We start from the raw sequence: 23563 nt of genomic DNA on the forward strand, positions 1-23563 counted from the left end.
GCAGAGATTCTCATTTTTATTCTCGTTTTTAGTGTCAATCTCACTAGTCTTATGTTTACTCTTAGCCCTCCCTTTAACACAAATTAATATACCACTAGCTGTTTTTCTGAGATTGTCACACTTCATTTTAAATTCAAACAAAAATTTGCATACTGAGATATTATCCAAAATGCCCATTAAATCTGAAATCTAGATCTGATCATGCCTTTGAGTGCTCAGTCTGACTGTGTCCATGAATATATTCTGTTCTCCATTAAACAATAGCTTTGTGGGCCTGGAAAGCATCTACACTTGAGCAATTCAGCTGTATCTGCAGCAGGTCTTTGATGTGCCTTGCTGTGTGGGTTTGTTTTGATTAAGTTCATTATGGAAAACTCACATTCTGAAGTGCTACAGGACATAAAAACAGTATTCACAGCAAGAACAATATATGCCAAAAGATTGGTGGCTAAAAGTTTGGATAAACAGGCATGTGTAGTGTCATATGTTGTGCATTGAAGAGTAATTTTAGAGACAACACTGATATATGGCACTTTCCTTTTCCTCCTAACTCAAAAAGTGGCCTAGAACAGTGGCTCTCAACTTTTCCAGACTACAGTACTCCCTTTCAGGAGTTTGATTTGTGTTGCGTTACCCCCAAGTTACTCCTCACTTAAAAACTACTTGCTTACAAAATCAGACATAAAAATACAAAAGTGTCACAGCCACACTATTACTGAAACATTGCTTACTTTCACATTTTTGTCATAGATCAATTGGAATAGAAATATTGTACTTACATTTCAGTGTATAGTATATGAAGCAGTATAAACAAGTCATTGTCTGTATGAAATTTTACTTTTTACTAACTTCGCTAGTGCTTTTAATGTAGCCTGTTGTAAAACTAGGCAAATACCTAGCTGAGTTGATGTACCCCTGGAAGACATCTATGTGCCCCTGGTTGAGAACCACTGGCCTAGAAAAATGGTGATTTATACATTGTCATAATGGACCAACTCATTTTAATAACTATGCCACTTTGAATTCAAGCGTCAGTATTAATAACGGTGGTTACTGTAGTTTGGTGAATTTAGCATCCGTATTTTAAATGGCAATTTAACGTGCAGATCTGAATTGTCTGCATCTTTGCCTCTGCCTCTAAAGACTCAGAAATGTGCACCTTTAGGTCTGTCATCCCCATCAGACCTGAAGAAGAGCATTGTGTAAGCTTGAGAGCTTGTTTCTTCCACCAACTTTCTTTGTTCTCTTACAGCGTTTGTTACTCTGCAGAATGGAGAGCAGGCTCAAAACGCAATCCGGATGTTTCACCAGTATTCTCTTCGTGGAAAAGAAATATCAGTGCAGCTCCAACCAACAGATGCTTTGCTATGCGTTACCAATTTGCCCACCTCATTTTCATTACAACAGTTTGAGGAACTACTGTGTGCATATGGCAATGTTGAGAGATGTTTTTTGGTCTATAATGAAGTTACTGGCCGTTCCAAGGGCTACGGGTTTGTGGAATACATGAAAAAGGACTCTGCTGCAAAGGCTAGAATGGAACTCCTGGGGAAGCAATTAGGTGAAAACACCCTCTTTGCACAGTGGATGGATGTTAATCAGTTGACTACCGAGCTTGTTCATTCTAAGTGCCTTTGTGTAGATAAACTCCCCAATGACTACACTGATTCAGAGGAACTGATGCAAATGTTCTCATTTAAGTATAAACCTGTGTTCTGCCAGGTAGGTCTCCTATGAATTGGTGTCTTTTGGAAGCTGAATATGGAGATGTATATAGCTTTGTGTTTACGTATTTTATTGCATGCCTACCCATTGCTTTGCTTTTTATGTAACTAGACTAGTGAGTGGCTTAATTTGGGAAACCTAGTGGGTGATTATGTGTATACTGTGATGGGCTAAACCCCCTGGGGTGTCACCTGGTGTGCTGGGACGCCACTGAGTCAGACTATTCTGCCAGCCTGGGTCCCCTTTACCTGGTCTTGCTGGGTTAGGCTCCCCAGCCTTTTCCAGCCAAGCACACAGGCAGGGCCACACCCAGCTGCACAGAGAGACACAGATCCACTCTGGGAAGACTCAGCTTAAGGGGCTTGCCACAGCAACCAGATGTCCACCCCCACTTGGAGTACAAACCCCAAATTATATGAAATTCGCCTCTTCCCTCTATGTGAAGGAGGGTGTACACAACTTATCGCCCCCCCGTTAGAAATCACATAAACTGGGTTATATTGTAACCAGAAATAAATGTATTAACTATAACAGGTGTATTTTAAGTAGTTAAGGAGGTAGCAGACAGAACAAGGCAGATTACTAAGAAAACAAAATAGAGCACGCAAACTAAGCTTAATACACTGAAGAAACCAGTTACATGCAAGTTCTCACCCTAAATGTGGTTCTAATAATCTTCTTCACAGACGCCCTTCGAGCCAGGGTCCAGTTCTTTCCCCCAGTTCAGTCTTAATTGTTTCCAGTAATTATCTTGGGTGAGGTAGCAGGGTAGAACTGACCTCCTAGATTATCTCACTTCCTACCCTTAAATAGGATTTGCATAAGCCGTGAGTCCTTTGTTTCCTAGTTTGACGTTTCCCCCCCCCCCCAGCTTCTCGTGGAAAAATACAGAATTCAAGATGGCTTCCAGTATCCGGTGACATGGTCAGGTGCCTCTGTAGGGCCCCGTAGCCATTCTTCACAGTCTGACCCACAGATTCACAGGAAGACTAAGCTCTTTTACAGTCCATTGTTTCTTGCTGTCTGCCATCAGCTTTTTCGTTGATGTACCTTAAGTGTTAGCAGGGGGCATCACCCAAAGTAACATAGTTGAAATATAGATACATAGTCAATATTCCTAATTTCAGATGCAGAAATGATACATGCATACAAATAGGATAATCATGTTCAGTAAATCATAACCTTTCCAATGATCTCACATGAGCCATCTTGCATCTCAGTTATTTCATATTCATATCATAAGCATATTTTCATAAAGAATGTGGAATGACACGTCACATATACATCATCATATATGATGTGGTATAAATGTTTTATTGCCATGTGTTTGGAATGACCAGCATAAGTCACTGGGGACTTATGCAGGAGGTCATCCCAGCTGAGTGCCAATAAAATGTTTATTATACATTCCTTCTCCATGTATTTTATGGAAGCATTATTTCAGCAATGTTTTAAAGAACTTTGTAAATAATTCTTATTGGTAATATTTTTTGTATTCCTCAATCATAAATACAGTTTATTAATATCTTGAGTCTAACTATAGAGCACTTAGAAAGATTAAAATACATTTACTACATCTTAGAAACCTCTAAAATAGTTTTTCCATAAGTCATAAAGTTACATGTTCAGGACCTAATAATTTCTGATGTGCCAGCACAAGAAATACGTGCTATTTCTATTGGAAAAGTGAGTCTTACAGCTCTCCAATTGTATAAAGGCTTTCTTCCTAGCACTGATGGTTGCCAAGATATTGGACCCTAAACTGGTCAGTGGTCCATGACCTAACGTTTATTAAGCACCTCAGACCAGTGTAACTAGGAGGGGAAACAGAATGAAACCTTTTATTTAAGTCATGGGTGGTTGTGGGTGTTTGTTTATTTTTAAGTATCTCTTGGAAAGCTGCTCAAAGATTTGGATTTTTAGTATTCTTGGTGGTGATGGATTCTTAGTGGGTAGAGTGATTCCTAGAGTATAAAGATAGAAGGGACCATTAAAGCATCTACTCTCACCTCCTGTATATCAAAGGCCATTACATTTCACCCAGTTCCTCTGTTTTGAGCCCAATAACTTGTGTTTGGCTAAAGGCATCCAGTCTTGATTTGAAGACATCAAGAGATGGAGAATCCATCGCTTTCCTTGGTAGTTTGCTCCAGTGGTTCATCACTATCACTGTTAAAAAATTGTACCTAACTTCTAATATGAATTTGTTTGGTTTCAGCTTCCAGCCATTGGTTCTTGTTTTGCTTTTCTCAGTAGATTAAAGACCCTTTAGTACCTGCTGTTTTTCTCCATGTGAAGGTTCTGGTACGCTGTAATTCTGAATTTTGGCTAAGAAGAGGTGTATCTGAGAAAGAATCCTGATTTCTTTTACTATGGCTTCTTTTACATAGTCATGTATTACCCCTCTTCAGGGATATATTAGTTCTGCTACTAACTGACATATTTCATCATGTAAATCTAATGTGTCTTGAAGACAGTGGAGAATTCTGCTTGGGAACTCTTTTTCTGTATTTCTTTCCTTTTATCCTTATCTTTACTCTTCTTTAAGGCATTCTTTCTCCATTACCTCCTTATGTGTTGGAAATACAGATTGTTCTTTCAGTAAAAGCTGATTCCAGATGTTTATACACATTTCCTAAAAATACCTATGTTCCCTGTGTGTTCACCTACAAAAATGTTATTATCTAACCACTTTTTTGCTTGCATTAGAGAGAACAAGGCAACTGCCCTATCTTTTTCTGCTTCACCTTTCAGTTTTCCCTAGAAAGTATTCACTGGTGTTTAGTTTTGAGGGATTTTTCTTAGCATTTTCTTATTTGGAAAGTTTAATTTCCTTATATATTTACACAAATACTGGCAGCTGCATCTTTGCAGGTTGAAGCAGTTTTCTTTGTCCAGGTTTGAAGCCAAAGTAAGCTGCACTGGTGTAAGCCATTTTTTACTAAAGTACAGCATATCTATACTAATGGTTTGTACTGGTGCAGCTACCTTGGTGTAAAATCAAACCCATCGTAGATAGGTCCTTGAATTTTCCCAGACCTCTTATAAGAGTTTTTGAAGGTTAATTCTAAGATGCTATATAGAAGCTGTTAGTGCTAACCTGTCTTCCTCTACTTCAGAATCATGAAGAGGCTGTAAACAAATTCCTGTTATAGGCCTTATTACTTTCAAGACTAAACAGCTGAGAATTAGATGTTGTTTTTCTAATCAGATTTAAAGGGGGCTGTCCCTTTTCCACATCAGGACTCTCATCTATATATATTGATATAACTTTATATCAATTTCATTGTTGTATTAAGTGTAGTTGTAGCCATGTCAGTCCCAGGATATTAGAGAGAAAAGGTGGGTGAGGTAATACCTTTTATTGGACCAACTTCTGGACTCTGGATTTATCTTATTACAACAATTTGTAACCCACCTCTTTTTGTCCTGTGACTGCCACTGTACCTTGAATGGTCCTTTACAATATGTATATAAGAACATAAGAACGGCCATACCAGGTCAGACCAAAGGTCCATCTAGCCCAGTATCCTGTCTACCGACAGTGGCCAATGCCAGGTGCCACAGAGGGAGTGAACCTAACAGGCAATGATCAAGTGATCTCTCTCCTGCCATCCATCTCCACCCTCTGACAAACAGAGGCTAGGGACAACATTCCTTATCCATCCTGGCTAATAGCCATTAATAGACTTAACCACCATGAATTTATCCAGTTCTCTTTTAAACGCTGTTATAGTCCTAGCCTTCACAACCTCCTCAGGTAAGGAGTTCTACAAGTTGACTGTGCGCTGCGTGAAGAAGAACTTCCTTTTATGTGTTTTAAACCTGCTGCCTATTAATTTCATTTGGTGACCCCTAGCTCTTGTATTATGGGACTAAGTAAATAACTTTTCCTTATCCATTTTCTCCACAACTACTTATGCTAAACTAGTGATAACTACTTATGCTAAACAGTCTGTTCCACCGTGCATTTTGCTGTGATACTGGAAGTACCTTTCCCAGACCTGTGGACGAGCTCTGTTTGGCTGGAAAACTTGTCTCTCTCACCAACAGAAGTTGGTCCAATAAAAGATATCCTCACCTACCTTGTGTCTCTTAGATCAATTCCAGTCATTTTGGGAATGGACACTTCTGCCTAAGGATATGGTGCAATTTCAACTTTTCTCTTTTTTTAAAAAAAATCCATTAACTCTGATGTAAAACACTATGAACTAAGGATGAAACAGTGTCAAACAAGTAATCCCTGCCTTTTTCTAATCCTCTTAGGTATACTAAGCAGATAGCAGATAGATTGATGGATCTGGTACATTTTCTTGAGCACTATTCAACCACAACCTCCATTCTCTCAAAAAAATGCATGAGATCTCAGTAATCTGCATTGTTACGTGTTCTTTCATTAGCTTCCATACTTCTGTTTTTCATGTGGCCTTGCAAACCAACTAATCCCTAGTTCTTAAAAGTCTGTTTAAACCAAATATCAAAGAAATTATAATTTTCTTACCATGGAAAATAAAAGTGAATGTAAAAATAGGGATGTGCTAAAACTTTACATTCAAAATTTCATTCTGTATCTTTATACTCTATAAAATAACAGTCAAATATATTTCATAGCTGAGGTTCTTCATGAGATTAGCTGTAAAGGCAATGGAGAGTCAAGTAGGCACAACATGGTAATCATCTGCAAAATATTATTTACATATTATATTTAACATACATGAGACAGGAATGTGTACCTCCTAGGTATGCTATTAAAAGGTAGTTTTGTCTTAGGAATGTTAAAGATTTTGCACAGGTAATTCATGCTCAATGCAGGGAGAGAGGAAAATGCTTTAAAATAATTGCTGAATGTTTGTAATGTGTTCAGTGTACTGTGAAATGCCATTTCAGTTTGCTGAGGACGAAGGCTGTTATATTGGTGGCTTTGCAGTGATTGAGTATGAGACTGCAGAGCAGGCTGAGGAAGTGCAAGAAGTCACAGATGGTATGACTATCAGAGGAAAGAGAGTCCAGGTATCGTACTGTGCACCTGGAGCACCAGGACGAAGCACATTAGCTGCATTTATAGCAGCACAACGTATGGTAAGAGACCTTCCATTTTCAAAGAGAAAACACTTTAAATGTTTATATTATATGTTGTACATATATAAGAATTTATAAAATCCATTGGAAGAGAATCCCATAAGTGCTTTTATAATCAGCTTAGTATTTTAATAAGATTATTACTCAGCCAAGTGAAAATTCTTTTTTGAACAGAAGAAAGCTATTCGGCTCAGTGAAATGTTAATACTAAAATTGTAGTTCTGTTCTGACAAGTGACTCTGTAAAATGACATTGTGGAGTTCCATGTTTATTTCCTCACAGTGACTACACATCAAAATTGCTCTGTTTACAAATGAAAAGATAGTTTCTCTAACCAAGAGCTTAGGTTATAATTCAGTCTGTTCAAAGTGTTACTCTGCATCTACACAAGAAAAGTGGTTGAGTTTAGGTTGGAGTTGGCTAGCTCATGTTAGCTAGCCGGCAAACTCAACCTTCTTCCTAGTTAAGACAAGGACATGAACAGCAGGGATCAGGGGTAAGAGATTGTTTCAGTTCAAAACTAAACTAAGGGCTGGTCTACACTGGGGGGCGGGGGGGATCGATCCAAGATACGCAACTTCATCTACGTGAATAGCGTAGCTGAAGTCGAAGTATCTTGGATCGAATTACCTGGGGTCCAGACGGCGCGGGATGGATGGCCGCGGCTCCCCCGTTGACTGCGCTACTGCCGCTCGCTCTGATGGAGTTCCGGAGTCGACGGTGAGCGCGTTCGGGGATCGATATATCGCGTCTTAACGAGACGTGATATCGATCCTGGATAAATCGATTGCTACCCGCCGATACGGTGGGTAGTGAAGACGTACCCCAAGAGAGAGTGCTTTTTAACAGCTATAGGTCGGTTTAAAATGAGACAAGTAAATGTAATTTAAAAATAAATGTCAGGGTAGTGGGAATGACTTTGTTTCATGCTTGGTGTAGAATGAAGCTTTTATGCCCTGCATGTCATATCAAATTATTTCTTAGAAAATTGGATGTGAAGGTAAGTGGTACATGAAGCTGTCTTGAAGGTTGTAGCAGAATATTCTCATTACTTTGGGTAGCTCTGAGTAAACTCAGCTGCTTTTCTATAGAGTTATTCACCTCAACTCTGTAGAAGAGCAGCTGAGTTTAGTGTTATTAAAGATGGCATATTTTATTGGTCTTAACGGTGGACTACATCTCCTTTCCATTTCCAGAGTTGTGGGGAAAATGTGTCTTTTCCAGGAAAAAAACTGCCCAGTGGGTGTTATGAGTGTGTGTGTTTTGTGTTGTGAGGGGGTAGGGTGGCAAGTTGGAGGCAGGGGTTGCTGTGGGGCAAATTTTTTGAGCTTCTATTTCATACTGTAATATTTACATGAAGAGAACGTGTATTTGAAACCTTTTTGATCCTACAAACATTACATTATAATTTCAGTCTGTGAATGAATGGTTTAAAACAGCGGTTCTCAAACTGTGGGTCAGGACTGACTCAGATTTGTTGGCTCAGGGCTTCAGCCCTGGGTGGCGGGGCTCAGGTTACAGGCCCCCTTCCTGGGGCTGAAGCCCTTGAGCTTTGGTTTTCCCCCTTCTCTCCCACCGCCTGGGACAGTGGGGCTCAGGCTTTGGCCCTGCCACCTGGGGCAGCTGGGGTCAGGCTTCGGTTCCCCCTCTTGGGATCATGTAATAATTTTTGTTGTCAGAAGGGAGTCGCGGTGCAATGAAGTTTAAGAACCCCTGGTTTAAAAGGTTGAGAGAGAAGTAATGAGAATATTGAGGTGCTGTTATGCCTGTTAGTTTTATACTTTTCTTCTTGTTTCCTATCTAGAAACCTAAAGGGGAAGGAGAGAAATGCAGCAACCATGATAATTTCAGTGTAAAGGAAATGCTGGAATATGTTACTAATGAGCTTTACAGTGAAAGGGTTAATTACATATATTTGGTGAAAGGAAATTGCAGGAACACTGATCTTTGAACTCTGGTGTGTGACACATGGAGATCAAGGAAATAATATCCAGCTATGGATCTAAACCTATTTGTTTTATAAATAAAGGGTTTGCACCAGCAAATTTGTTTGAGGTAGTCATGGCAACAGAATATGCTTTTGTTTAATCCTGAGTGTAATGTTTCTGTATTTCTATTAATTCCAGATGAGAAACAATAGAAAGGGATTGCTTCCAGAACCAAATCCAGTGCAGATTATGAAGAGTTTAAATAACCCAGCCATGTTACAAATGTTACTGCAGCCCCAGTTGTGTAGACGTGCTCGTAAACGTGGTAAGCCTTTTTAAAAATAGATAAATAAGAAAAGAATTCCGTGTGGTTAGTGATACAACAAGCTTTAGCTTAAAAAAAAAAAAATCAGGAGCAACCTTTTAAAATACATATGTTTATAATTGCTCAAGATAGTCCTCTTCACAAAAGTGACAGAAAACAAATGGACAACAAACTCTCATGACAGTTAATTTAAATGAGACACAAACTGGGTGAGGTAATGTCTTTTATTAGACCAACTTCTGTTGGTCAAAGAGACAAGTTTTCAAGCTACAGGGCTCTTCTTCAGGTCTGGGAGAGGTAATCAGAGTGTCACAGCTAAATACAAGGTAGAAAAGATTGTGAAGCATTAGGATTTAACACATTGCAAGACACCATTCCTGATGAAGTGGGCAGTTAATACCTCTGTAGAGGTGTAGCTCAAAAGCGTGTCTCTCTCAGCAACAGAAGTTGCTCCAATAAAAGATATTGCCTCACCTGCTTTGTGTCTCTCATATCTTGGGACCAACATGGCTATACCACTGCAAACAGTGAATTTAAATATCATTGCTCCTTGTAAACACCCTCATGCTAACTCTGCAATCTATGTATATTTATATTAGAAATTGGTATAAAACAAAACCTTTCATCCAAACACCCTCAGACTTTGGGGATCTGGTTCCAGATCTGAACTAGCAACTCAAGTCCCTCTCTAGTTCATACTGTTTTAAAATTATTTCTTTCTTGTATGTTACCATAGATGTATATAGCATTTTACAAGCACGCTGTTAAACAATGTCCTTCTTCCAAAGGAACTTTCCTTCTAATTTGAATGGACAATAAATTAAAAGTAACGTATCATGTTTCAAAGAATTAAAATGTTAGCAATAAGAATGGGAACAGTCAGTCTGAAGAGATCAGTGAGGGAAGACTCAGGGCAAGTCTACACTACAGCACTACATCGGCGCAGCTGCAGCACGTCTTCACCAGCGAGAGAGCGCTTTCCCGTCGGCATAATCATTCCACTTTGGCGAGAAGCGGAAACGCGTCTCCCGCCGACATAGCGCTGATGTGGACAGCGTAAAACTTGTGTCACTTGGGGAGTAAGGGGGTTCACACCCCTGAGCGACGTAAGTTGTATCAGCTTAGGTTGTAGCATAGACCTGCCTAAAGAATGAATGGCTGTGCTATAAATATTATGGGTGTGGGTGAGAATCTATGCAGTGCCTTTAAGACAGTTGGGAGGGATGAGGATGAGGTGGCTTTAAGCCACTTTAGCACCCTTCCAATCCTGGGTTGCTTTGGGGGATGGAGAGGCCCCTAGTTTAACTTAGACAGCCCTCAGGGCCTCTCTATGGGTATGTCTACACTGCAAAAAAAAAAAACCGTGTTCTTAACTGAGGTTAGTTAACCTGTGTTCACTAACTTGGGTTAAAACACACCTTTTTTTGCAGTGTAGACATACCTCAAGTTAGAGAAGCTTCCCTGGGCTGCTCTGTGGGCCACAGTACTGTGTGCTGTGGGCCTGTACCCAGCACAACTCTCCTGCTCCCAGGACGGCTCCATAGTGCACACCTCCTATGAGTGGGTCTTTGGGAGGCAGTGGGTCTTTGGGAGGCAGAAATAATAAGCTGCTATTTCTTCATCAATTCCTGCTTGGGGACAGTCCTCTTGCTGCTGGATAAAGGGCTTTTAGGATCCTTTTACATTGCTTCAGCCCTTTTACCTGTCATAACATGGCCAGAATGGAGATGAGTATCTTGCCCTCTGTGCAGATGAACCTTAATTTTTCAATGGTTCCTGGAAATTCAGAAAATGGAGATTTTTGGGAAAAACAAAATTCCACTCTTGGTGGCATTTCTGAATTTTGCATAATTGAGTTTGGATAATCAGAATTTTACCTGTATTTCAAGGAGCACATGTGTGGCTCTCTATAGTTGTGAATAAGTGTATATGTGGCTTTTTATGAGAGAGCAGTAATGCATTAAGAGGTATCTGTGAAGATGGGGAAGTGCAAGACAGCTTTGAGTGTGGTTGTTTTCAGAAGGTTGGCTGTAAAAATGTCACTGTATGGTTTTATATTTGCCTCACACTGGCTTCTGTATTAAATTTGCTCAAGTTACATTTAAAAGGATGGCTTTTCAAATTGTGACAGCCTTGCAGACTCACTATGGGAAGCTGGATTCTGTCTGACGTGTACATCATGACCCCTACTAAAGATTTTGTAATCAATTTTCTTAATAATTCTGTTGGTAAGGCTAAAAAGAATCTTAGCTGCATTGTCTCTGCAGTGCTAAAAGGGGCAATAAAGTATTTTACTTACTAAAGGAAGCATATGTGACCCTGAATACATAAAGCAGCAAATCTGTTTAGTAAGGAGGGGCCCTTTTTTGTGCAATCACTTTTATTTCCATAACTCCACCTGAAAGAAGTCTGTATGGAGGGGATGTGTAAGAACAACTGAGCGTGTGGAAGTACACCGTGGGTCTCTGCAGAAAGGGCATGATCTCATTGGATGGGGACCACTCCAGGGAGAACAGCAGCGAAGTGAGACTCTTTAAGGGAGCACAGAAGCACAATTTAAAGGGACAGAACCGCATAGATTGATGGTATAAGCTGCTATTTATGCAATCCTTTGATAATTCTTTGCACTTCATAACTTGACCAAAGCACTCTCAGGACACGCCTATGGTTATTACTGTATTACTCATTGCAAAAATGGGCAAACTGAGTCATGGGAAGGTAAGCAACTCGCCCAGAGTCCAACAGGAAGTCAGTGGCAGAGCCAGGAATAGAACCTACATGTAATATTCTTACCCTCTCCACATCTAAGTGCCGCTTAACGGCTTGTTTCTCCCATGCTACTTCCAGAGTGAATAGAGTTTACTTGTGTGTAACTTTCCTAATGCTGTTTCCCTTCCTTTAACGTCTCTCTGCTTGTCTGTCTGTCTTCAGATTGTGAGATCCTTGGAGCAGGGATTGTCCCTGCTTGAATATTTAGAAAGCTCCCAGCAGGTTATGGGTGCAACCACAAATGTATGAAATAAGAACAATAACCCAGTCCCTGCTCTAACCACGAAACTACAAACTTCACCGTATTTTTAACACTGTCTCCTGAATTTTTTTTAAAATCTCACAATTTTGTTTGTAACTTTGAATATTTCATCTTTTAATTTCCAAAAATTCCCCATGTTTTTATTGCCTATAATCATTTGTTACCTCAGACTTCTGAGGCTCTTTCTGTTACTGTGAGCACTCTCTAGTATTGTAAAATGGCAAGCAGCACTGCTGAGGAATCTGAATTTAGTCTTTATTTTAACTCAGTTTCTGTCTAGTGTGACTGTCCCCAATATAAACTCTGGTCGTGCTCCCACTGAAGTCAAGGGGAGTTTTGCCATTCACTTCTAAGGGCCCATTGATGACATGTGAAATTATTACCTGTTTACAATTGACTACACAGAAATTGTATGTCCAATGACTATGTATCTATCGAAGCACTTGAACTAAGGCCCCCGTCCTGCAGTTTAGAGTGAACGAGAAGACCTGTGCACCTTTGAGGAACCCTGTTGACTTCAGTGGGGCTCCCAGTAGACATAGCCGTTTTCCTATGTGCTATTAATTGCAGGATAAGAACAGGAGTACTTGTGGCACCTTAGAGACTAACAAATTTATTAGAGCATAAGCTTTCGTGCATATGCATCCGAAGAAGTGGGCAGTAGCCCACAAAAGCTTATGCTCTAATAAATTTGTTAGTCTCTAAGGAGCCACAAGTACTCCTGTTCTTTTTGCGGGTACGGACTAACACGGCTGCTACTTTGAAACCTGCAGGATAAGAGTCTCTCTGCATAATAACCTTCAGCCAGCTGTGTATTAAAAGGGTTCACTGTCCTGATTTTTAGTCAGTTAATTAAATGTTAAATCCTATAGAAATATTTAGAAAAAGGCAAATATGTAAAGTGTATGTAACTGTTAAAAATCATTCTTTGCCTAACTTTTAAAAGTTCTATAAATTTTTCAAGGATCCTATCTTGTGTTTTCTCCAGCAGTTCTTGGAGTATCTGCTGGTTTACCTCATCTTATAAATACAGCAGTCAGTCCAGGATTTTTCCATTTGAATAAAGTACACCAGGTATGTTTATCTGTGTGAAAAAATTTATATCAATTTATGTATTTAAGCAGTATTTTGCATTAAAACGTTGTAACAGATCTCAAGAATTGACAACTAAAATCAAATGTTTTTGTTAAAATGACTTTATATAGTATATGTTAAATACAAAGTAATTTCAAGAGACTTTTTAAATAAGATATGAGATTTGACTAATCAAAATTGAGGAGTGCTTACTGTCTGTATGCAAATTACCATTTTATTTTTTCTGAATTTTTGATTCGCTGTTACCTGATTGTTTTGTGGTAGAGAGAACTTATCGTTTCTAGAAAGAACATCTGTTTCCAAGTAACAGGTTGAGTAACAAGGACCATTGATTCATTTTGTAAGTAGCTCATTCGAGAACAAAGCCTTTTTGGAAAATAAGTCTGATTCAAGGCTGGAAGTGTGTTATCATTGTGTTTATTTTTAAAGCCTGTAAAGTGTACTACATAAATGATAACAACAATAACAACAATAATAATTTTGAGGTGTTAGTTTTTAGCTAAAAATAAACCAAAATGTGTATTACTGAAGTGTTCTCAGAGTTCTTGTGGTGTATTATAAGGCTCCTATGACTTCCAAACCACTATGAGCCCAACAGTAGTAAAAGGGGATATTCTGGAAGCTCATATAAAGAATCCAAAGTTCATAGGGGTATCTTGTAGGGAGATTTGGGATGAATCTACCCCCTAACTCAGGGACAAGGGCTGGGCTGGAGTAACAGCTTTTGTCCACAGTCAGTACTCCCTTTTGTATCAATCTATTGGGTCAACAGGCCACCCAGTTTCCACTTCTGCTTACCACATCAGGACTACTGTAGGGGCTTCTACAGTGTGGACTCTGCCAAGGGGTGAATTTTACCCTTAGGAAATATGGGTGGGGTTTTCAAAAGTACCTAGAGAAGTCAGGAAGTTCTAATACCATTGATTTTTAAATGAGGCTTTTGCTCCTTACTCTATTCAGTACTTTTGAAATTCCTACTCGAAATAAAAACAATTCTTATTTATTCGTTACTATTTCTATTATACTTTTAAGATCTATAGCTCCATGTCTGTTAAGAGAGATTGAACTAAAATAGGAGAGATTTTCTTCACAGTAAAGACACTTTGCTTTCTCTCATTTTTCTGTTATGCGTTATCTAGAGGCATGTATTCCTGTCAAATGTTAGACATGTTGTTTAGATCTGCAGCACACCATAGAAAAAAATACATTTGCTGCAATTTGTAAAGTTTATTGAACACAAAGAGTGTTGTTTGCTCGCATTTTTAAAGTATATATATGACCTTTTCCTCTGATATATTTAGTTACTGCTGCTCTTTCTATGGTCTTGTAGATTTTGTGCTTCCTTGGAAGGCAACATAAATGCTTTTTAATCACAGTTGGAAGGAGGCATGTTGTACATAGTTGCAGTGTGACTGATGATGATCCCACTGCTTTTTGGCTTAAGTATACTACAGCCAAACAAGCTAGTGTTATTGCTTTGGATAGGCTCACGCATTTAATATTCTTCCATGGGAGCTCCTGCTTTTAATTAATCTCTAAACCTGGCCCAGTAAGCTAAATTACTGATAGTAATTTAATTATCTAGGTTCCTTTCATTGGCACTTGTCTACCCTTATTCTGTATCTTTTTGGGGTACTCTTCAATGCCAGAGAATCTGGTCACTCTTTCTTTCTTGGAATTCAGTGTTATCATGTACAGGAAAAGAAGCTGTGTTACTTTCTAGCTTTTTGTTGGTTTGTCAAAAGGACACTGGTTCAGCTTATTTCTATATTCCTTCCTGCGTAGGTTGTTTTTGCTGCGTGAAATTGACAGTTCAAGATTTTGTTAACTGATACATTGAGAGGAATCACTTTTTAAAAATATGATACCAAAGCATTGCTTATAGAATAATTAAATTATAGATAATTAGGAGGACATGACAGATGAGAATTTGAACAGTTGTTTGGATGAATCACTGAATACTTTTTTTAACTTAGCTACTCTTGGTATTTCTTAATGATAGACATTATGTGCCGCCATAACACATTTTGAACATTTAGAGTTATGTGTTAACTGACTGATCTAACTGTTTAACAGCTCTTCCTGTGATTAATCCAGAGAATCTGTTTTGAAGATTCAGCCAAACAATTTTCTTAAAAGTTTGTCATTTAATCAGTACATTTTCTTTCTTGATGTAACTCAGAAAATACAAATAAAATAATAAAAAATAAAGATGTACTGGCAACATCAGCTGCAGGTCATTTCTAATTGAGATGCTTAGGACAGCAGTGCGGACTCAATACACAAACATATTGATGCAGTTAATCCAAATTTGGCCCTTGTTTGTTTTGCAGAGTTCTGTTTTTGCAGGTTCTTAGAGATTTCTTGTTTTGTGTGTTGATATTATTGTAAATAATTTCCAAAACACAGAGGACTGTTCTGTGACATGAATGTCTGTGTTCTACGTGTTCTGAGTTTAGTTCCTAAGGAATCTGCATCCCTGTCACATTGGGACACAAACTGTGCTGGCTATAAATGTCTAGGAACATTTGTGAGGCAGAGTTCTGGCAAAGCCATAAAGCATGCAAAGGCCTACTTGCTCTGCTCAGCTGCTTCTTCAGTTTTCAATCATTAGTGGTGATCTATCTGCACTCACACAGTGAGGAATTTTTATTCCATATTTCTAGTCTTGCCTCACAGAATGGGTTCTTTAAATGCCAGAGTGCTACAGAAAAAGGTTTATAGAGACCTGGAGCAAACATATGTTTTGGCTGGCAAACCATGTTCAAGAAACTCTTGCTCTCCAAGAATGATGTTTGACTCAATGTTTTCAAGCAGTCATGTAGTTAGCACAAATTATAGCAGTGGTTCTCAAACTTTTGTACTGGTGACCCCTTTCACATAGCAAGAGTGTGACTCCCCCATCTCTTATAAATTAAAAACACTTGTTTATATATTTAACAACATTATAAATGCTGGAAGCAAAGCGGGGTTTGGGGTGGAGGCTGACCGCTCACGAACCCCTCATGTAATAACCTCACAATCCCCTTAGGGGTCCCGACCCCCAGTTTGAGAACCCCTGAAATATAGCATCGTTTGATGCTCCAGTGTGGACAGCCATTTCTTTTAAACCATCATGCAATCCAAAAACCATACTGTAGAATATCCCCAAGGCAAGTTCTAGTATGGCATCTCAACATGGTTTGTTAAGTGTCTTGATTGTGGATGAAAACCGTGTTACAACAGTGTTTTAGTGTAACTGTGCATGAAAACCATTTCAAAAAACATTGAGCCACAGTGTGAACATAGCCTGAATAACTAGCCACGTTATGAATGTTCTGGGAATAGTGCTCTATGTAGGATACTTACCAATGAGAAAGGGAAGAATCATATATGTGTAGGTATCCTTTCCTGAAGGTAGCATTAATGTTTAGAGACTGTAAAGCAGTATATAATAGCCCCTAACTATCCCAACATAACCTAATAAAGTAGTGAGATGTTTGGAGCAGATGCCATGTAAGAAATAAAAACATTGTAAAGCACAATACAATAAACTACACTTACCCTCTAAAAATCACCCAGAAAATCAAACTGGAGGAAAGGAAGGATAAAAGGAATTCAGAATCTTCTGAAAGCTTTGATTGCAAGTGAAGCAAGGATTTGGTTTTATGGAGGGGAAGTCACTGACTTCAGATAAACATAGACGTAAGCTAAAAGTATCTGGCCTATATCACATCAGCCGGAAATCTTGCAACAAGTGTAATTTTTTTGTATTCTTTAACTAATGATTCTTGTGTCAATTTGGCAGAATTCTGTTCTGGGGAATACATCTAATTTACTGCTACAGAACCTCTCCCACCTACAACTGGCACAGAAGCAACTAATTAAAATTGAGAATATTCAAACTAACAGTGTAAGTTCATCATTTTAACTTCAGTTATCTACCTGTGTACCTTTTTATTAACTATTTTCTAAAACAAATAGGACTTTTTAGCCTATTAAAACTTTAACCATCTAGCATATGTAGAAGAGATTAACTGTATGTGAAAGCCTGTGGAATAGCTAAGATGACTGTAGTCATTTACAATACCACTTGTTCTTCTTTATAGAAACCTGGCTTACTTGGAGAGCCTCCACCAATGTTACTTCAGACGGTATTGGGAACAAGGCCAATACCATCAGTGAGTGCAGACCTGGGAAACCATGGAGAAGCGCATACATGTAAATGACATTTTGTTTCATACTGTACCAGCAGAAATGTCCAGTTTGAAAATATGCAGCTGACTCACTCCTACTTTTTTAACAAAAGTGATAATCAATAACTTTAACCTTATCACCACAGAATAAGGAAGCCACCAAGCCTAACAACAATGTGAAATACAGGAGCATTTAACAAAAGAATTATGTTGATTATTGCTGTATTGATCGGTTTGCGTTGGCTGCTTTCACTACCTGGCACAAACTCCGAGGCTTCCCAGTTACACAAACTTAGATATTTTATGAAAAAAGCAGCAATGCAAACAAGGGGCATATTTTCATTTAGCTTCTAAAGCAGGGGTCGGCAACCTACGGCATGCGTGCCAAACACGGCACGCGAGCCGATTTTGAATGGCACGTGGCTGCCTGCCGCGGTTCCGACCCCCAGCCGCACTCAGCCCCCCCACCCACCGCTCTCCCCTGCTGGGGCAGGAGGCAGAAGCTCCGTCCTGCAGCAGCCAAGCTCCCCCACTCCTTCCCCCAGCCGTGGTGCAGCCTGCTTTCCTACCCCTCCTCCTCTCCTTCCCTGCGCCGGCCCTTGCAAAGGGAAGGGGGAGGAGTGGCAGCGTGCTCGCTGCTCTGCAAAAGCCCCGCGGCCCCGTTCTCCCGGCCGGAGCTCCAGCTGGCGCGCGGCAGCCCCTTGCTAAAGCTGGCCCCAGGTAAAGGAGGCAGAGAAGAGGTAGGGACGGGCCTTGGGGCATGGGGTGGAACAGGACATATCCCTTCCAGCCCCCTGCCATGAGCTGCTCAGGGCAGAGGGCAGGGAGCTGGGAGCACCCCCATGAGCCGAGCACCCCAGCCTTCTGCCCTGAACCCCCCCACACACCCAGCCTTCTGCCCTGCACCTCCACACACACCCCAGCCCTCTGCCCTCCCCCCCCAACACCCAGCCTTCTGCCCTGCACCACCCCCAGCCTTCTGCCCTGCACCCCCCCACACACCTCTCCAGCCCTCTGCCCTGACCTCTGAAGCCCTCCACACCCACCCTTCTGGAGGTGTGGGGGGCTTCAGAGGTCAGGCCCCATTCAGCTCGCTGCTGGTCTAGGTAAACAGAACGCCAGGCTGGCAGCGAGCTGGGCAGGCTGGTGGCGTAAGAACAGCATTTTAATTTAATTTTAAATGAAGCTTTTTAAATATTTTGAAAACCTTGTTTACTTTACATACAACAATAGTTTAGTTATATAATATATAGACTTATAGAGAGAGACCTTCTAAAAAACGTTAACATGTATTACCAGCATGCAAAACCTTAAATTAAAGTAAATAAATGAAGACTCGGCACACCGCTTCTGAAAGGTTGCCTACCCCTGTTCTGAAGCATACATAGATGAGGATTCTGGCACAGACACCTTGGCTTCATTGCCTTCTCTTCCAGAAGATTCCCATATTTTCGTTTTCCATGGTCTGTATTTGCCAGGCATGTACTTGAGTATCAGGCTACTGTCTGCTCATGTTGATTTTGCCAGCTTAAACATCAAAATCCAGACAAATTCAGAATTATAATTAGCATGGTATCATATATCCCACACACACTTGCTTACATCTTGGTGTCAGTTCAGGCTGACCATGAAGTTTATCACTTAAGTCAAACAGGTATATAACTGAAAGAAGCCAAGAGTAAGCAGAATAGCAAAATGTAAACAGAAATGGGCCACATATTCCAAGGAGAGGCTAAACATGAACAGACTTGCTGATTAACCCCTTTATGCTAGGAATGAGCTTTTCCTGATGTGAGCCAAATTTTTAACAGCAGCCTCTAAAATCATGGACACATTTTTTCATGACCGCATTATTTTAATTCCTAAATAGGGTAGTTAGATGTCTATTCTGTTTGTGTGAAATGACTCTAAGAGTTAACGCTAGGTGCTTTAACATTTAATATAAGACAGTCTCATCTTCCTGTGTTGAGTGAAATTAGCACACTATCAACACTCTCCTATTACAACTCTTAACTGTCAGATAAACCCACAGCAATATATTTGGCTAGGGTTCTGAATTTGCTTTAATTCCTTAAGGTGATTTGGTATGCTATTTCTTGCCTGAAGTTCTCAGTTTCTGAAAGGAGCACTGTTTTCATTTTAGTGTCTTATTTTCTTACTGATGTTCTCGGATATATGAATGGGACTAGATCTTATTACTTTTCTTTGCTTATGCCCATATCCCCTATCTGATGCAATGTACTAGACATGTTAAAAAGGGCATTTGCTTTACTTTATATTACTTTGGTTTTCAATGCTTGTAGCCTCTCTTAGTCCATGCCTTTTAGTCCTACAATTAACTTGATTCCATTTTAAGGGCGTCTACTGTTCTACTTTTAATACGCTTGTAGACCTCAACATTTTGATTTTGGAGAAATCAAATATCTTGATTTTACTGATATTCCTTGTTTTTAATGAATTTTCCTAATGTCTTGTCTCTTCACATGAGGACAGAAATAGGTTTTTAGTATTCATTCCTGTAGGTTCCCACCTGATACATCTCAACATCACAACGCTTCTCTTACAAGTAGCTGTTCTGCTGAAATCAGCTGTGAATCCAGCCCACCAGAATCCTATTAGGTTTTAACTGGAGTTGAGTAAAAGTCCATTACATGGAATTTTTTAAACTTCTAAAGTTGTTGACATTACATCTTGATGGAAAAGGAATTAGCGCTTAAGTTGGGAGAGGTAGTTCAACGGCATCAAAGAGTTTAAAGGCTTTGTGAAGACTAATGCTCTTCACTGCATATAAATCTATGTATTTGGATAAGCCTAGAGTTACTACTCTGCATTTGATTTCACTTCCCTGTGAATACCGTAAAGTGAGGGTGCTCTGTCCCTTGTCAGGAAGGAGGGTGGGGAAAATGCTTTGGTAATTCATTAGAGATTCCTGCAGCCAGCAAAGTGCTGGTGAACATGCAGTTCCATGCAGTTCTCAGCCGCAAGGAAGATGGTTCTGATGTGGAGCCTTGAAATGTAAACTGAGGAAAAATGGAATGGGATGTAGGCGTTAAGATTCTATAACGCCCCAGTGCCCTGCTCCCCTAGTAGGGTGAAAGAAGAGAAGGAAAACGTGTAACCTACACACCTCATTTGGAACCGGAAGTACACAATCAGACAGCAGCAGAGACCAAAAAAAAAAAAAAGGCAAATACATTACAGTACTGTGTTAAACGTAAACTACTAAAAAAATTAAAGGGAAAGCTTAAAAAAAGATTTGAGAAGGCAAGGAAACTGTTTCTGTGCTTGTTTCGTTTAAAATAAGAGGGTTAAAAGCAGCATTTTTCTTCTGCATGTCAACATTTCAAATCTGTATTAAGTCTATGTTCAGTTGTAAACTTTTGAAAGAACAACCATAACGTTTTGTTCAGAGTTCTGAACAACTTACATCCCCGAGGTGTTTGTAACTCTGAGGTTCTACTGTATATACAGGTTAATTATGACTATAAACATAATTAGCAGCTTTGCCTTTTAATGGAATTTTATTTTTCTCTCTTTTTTAAGGAAGGTATTAAGAAGATGAGTTGTTAGCATTAGTCATTCTTCTCTTCATAGTGGTATAATAAATTTTTCTTGTTTCTGAAATTTTGTTTGTAACTTGAAAACTGCTCAAAATAATTCTCTTGACAGATAATTTCAGAAACTACACATCTGCATTTTATGGGTCTATTATAGATATTCTCTGCAAGAGCAGGATCTAGTGGGATTAGTGGAGGATAATCCAGCTTGGCTTTAGAGATGATTGTCTCTTGGACATGTTCCCTTCCACTCCCCGTTGCACAGATCACCTCTGTTCTCATTTGTAATTGCATATAATGTGGATACAATCAAAATTAATGACAACTTACATTGCACAAACATTGTAACAACTCAATTGCCATATGTTGCATGTTAATATCTGAAAGTGCACTGCACTAGGTGACGTGGTTACCGCTAGTACAGATCGAGGAATTGGCTCTATTTCACATGTCATTACCAACCACAGTGCAGAATTATTGCCCTTTAGGTTCCAGGATGTGCCATCTTCAGAGGAGTCTGAGTTTCATTTTTATCTCTAGTAAGGTGCAGCCAATGGCCGTTCCATACAAAATATTGGTAAAGACTATTGTTTTTATACTTGATTGATGCTCTCCTCTGCAACTCTGATTTGTTGCTCAGCTGTTCAGCAAGTTGGGCGTTTCAGTAGCAGAACTGGTGTTTTGTGTTAAATGCTAGGAAGGAAGAATGAAGTCAAAGCTATATCTGAATTAATTAAAAATAGTGTCATGTACTATGCCTGCCCTGAGTCCCTCTGTGTTTTATACACATTACTGTGTGAAAGACCCACCCAAACAACTGAGGACAATGACTGACTACACAGGAGAGAGTGTACAAAAATGGATGTTGTGAATGCACAAACTAAACAAAATAAAAATACTTTCTTCTCTAATCTCTGTTATCTTGGGTATTGTAACTCAGAGGTAAATTGTTCTATGAGAAAAGGGTGATTTTTTTTTCTTTTAAATTGACTGTGTCCCTTTAGCAAACGGATACAAATTTGAGATAGAGGTCACTTTATTCACTCTGAAGTATGACCACCTCAGGGTGGAACTTGATACACGTTTTACAACACTATGCAACAGTTTATGACAGGAAATGAAGACGAATGCTCAATCCAAGTGGAACTGCAGGGGAAAATTAGATACACAGAACATAAGTATTTGAGTTTGAATTTGGCCAGGACAACAGGGTTAACACCCTTGTCTCCTGTGAGAAGTGCCAGTTGTTGCTCACTTTGTTTTTTGTAAGAGGGTGCTTCCAGCAATCCAGTGCTTTGTGATACTATGCTGCAGTTTGCGTGAGTCCTAACTCAGAAGGCAAAGTGCCAGCTACTAAATCACTGACTCCACTTCCTGAGGCATGTATGTGTTTATTGGCAGAATCTCTCACACAGCTATGCATGGACCTGGCCTAACTCTGCTTCACTTGAGAACTCATGGGATTGCAGTGCAAAGTTGGTATATCAGTAGGTTTTTTCAAAAAGGTTTCAGGTGGAGTATATGCTGAGGAACCCTGCCGAGTGGCTGTTGGATTTGTTCTGTATTGCTTGCGCATAGCATTTCTTATGTGTAACTGCACCTTCAGGCCTTGGTAGCAGTCTGATTTTGTAATCCTTGTGCACAATGTGCTGTACAACAGGTGTTCCCCCTGAAGTGTTCTGTGTGCACACCATGGCTTCTCAGCAGCTAGCCAATAGAAGCAGAAGGTTAACCAAACATCTTCCCTATTCCCGGATGATGAAAAAATTGAGCAGGGATTATCCATTGGGATCAGATGGGCAAGTTCTACACAATCAGTTTCATAGAATTGTAGGTGAGTGGCCATGGGGGAAGCTTGGTCCTGCCTGTCTTCTTCAATGTTTCTGTCCTGAATGTGGTAAAACATGGCTTGTGTTTACTGCCTGGGATGCCCCTTTCATAATACCTGAGCAAATAGCACAGGCCTTTTAAGGAAACCCTTGTAAATTTCTATTTGCCACTAAGATCAGCCTTGCGGTAGATTTTACCACTTTCCCTCCCCCTTGATTCCAACATTTGACAATGGGGAATTACATGCAGTGCCTTGAAAATCCAGATGGCAGCTCTTAAATGTTTGTGCTCTTAGTGGACTATTTGATAGGAATTCTTTCATGGTTTATTTCTTCTATATATTTAAAATAAACTATCCTGTGGCCCCCTAGAGTCTTAATCTGGTGCATTCCGGGTTCTGACTCTTGTGCCTCTCTCCTCCATCTTTCTTTGGGTTTTGGCGCAAAGGGTTTCTTGTTTGATAGATTTACATGTGCCAGGTGAGTGGGTGCTATCCTGCAGTCCCTCTTGGTATTTCATCATATTGATGATTTGCAAAAGTTTCTGCAGAATTTCCTGCTTAAACCAGTATCTTCTCTCCTCTGTCTCACTTCTCTCTGTTGTTCACCTGGTGCAGAAGACATTGTGGCATTTTTTGAATATTTTCAGGATGCTAATACTCTACTTGCACAGATATTACCAATTTTTAGGAAGGTTGGAGCCACTTTTTTTATTCAGGATCTGCCTTTTTAGACTTGTTATTCCAAGGTGAATAAACTCCTCTAGTTGAGGAGCTCTGCAAACAGTTTGTTTGTGCTCACTCCATTAAGCATTAGAGG

The 23563-nt window shown here is 39.7% G+C and overlaps 1 protein-coding gene across 3 annotated transcripts in view; it reads left to right on the plus strand.

Annotated features, from left to right (window-relative positions):
* Positions 1–23563, plus strand: part of RAVER2 (ribonucleoprotein, PTB binding 2) — a 62158-nt gene that overhangs the window by 28761 nt on the left and 9834 nt on the right. The window contains exons 3-9 of one of the 3 annotated variants that reach the window (XM_005300067.5): positions 1253–1722; positions 6613–6804; positions 8931–9057; positions 13080–13162; positions 16971–17075; positions 17272–17383; positions 22576–22749. In XM_005300067.5, coding sequence (XP_005300124.3) covers positions 1253–1722; positions 6613–6804; positions 8931–9057; positions 13080–13162; positions 16971–17075; positions 17272–17383; positions 22576–22749 — 1263 coding nt within the window. Of the gene's footprint in view, positions 1–1252; positions 1723–6612; positions 6805–8930; positions 9058–13076; positions 13163–16970; positions 17076–17271; positions 17384–22575; positions 22750–23563 lie in introns of all 3 variants that reach the window. The other 2 variants (XM_008166630.4, XM_024103840.3) reach the window with 2 other exon arrangements.

Source organism: Chrysemys picta, chromosome 8, assembly GCF_011386835.1.
Source record: "Chrysemys picta bellii isolate R12L10 chromosome 8, ASM1138683v2, whole genome shotgun sequence".
Taxonomy (NCBI): Eukaryota; Metazoa; Chordata; order Testudines; family Emydidae; genus Chrysemys; species Chrysemys picta.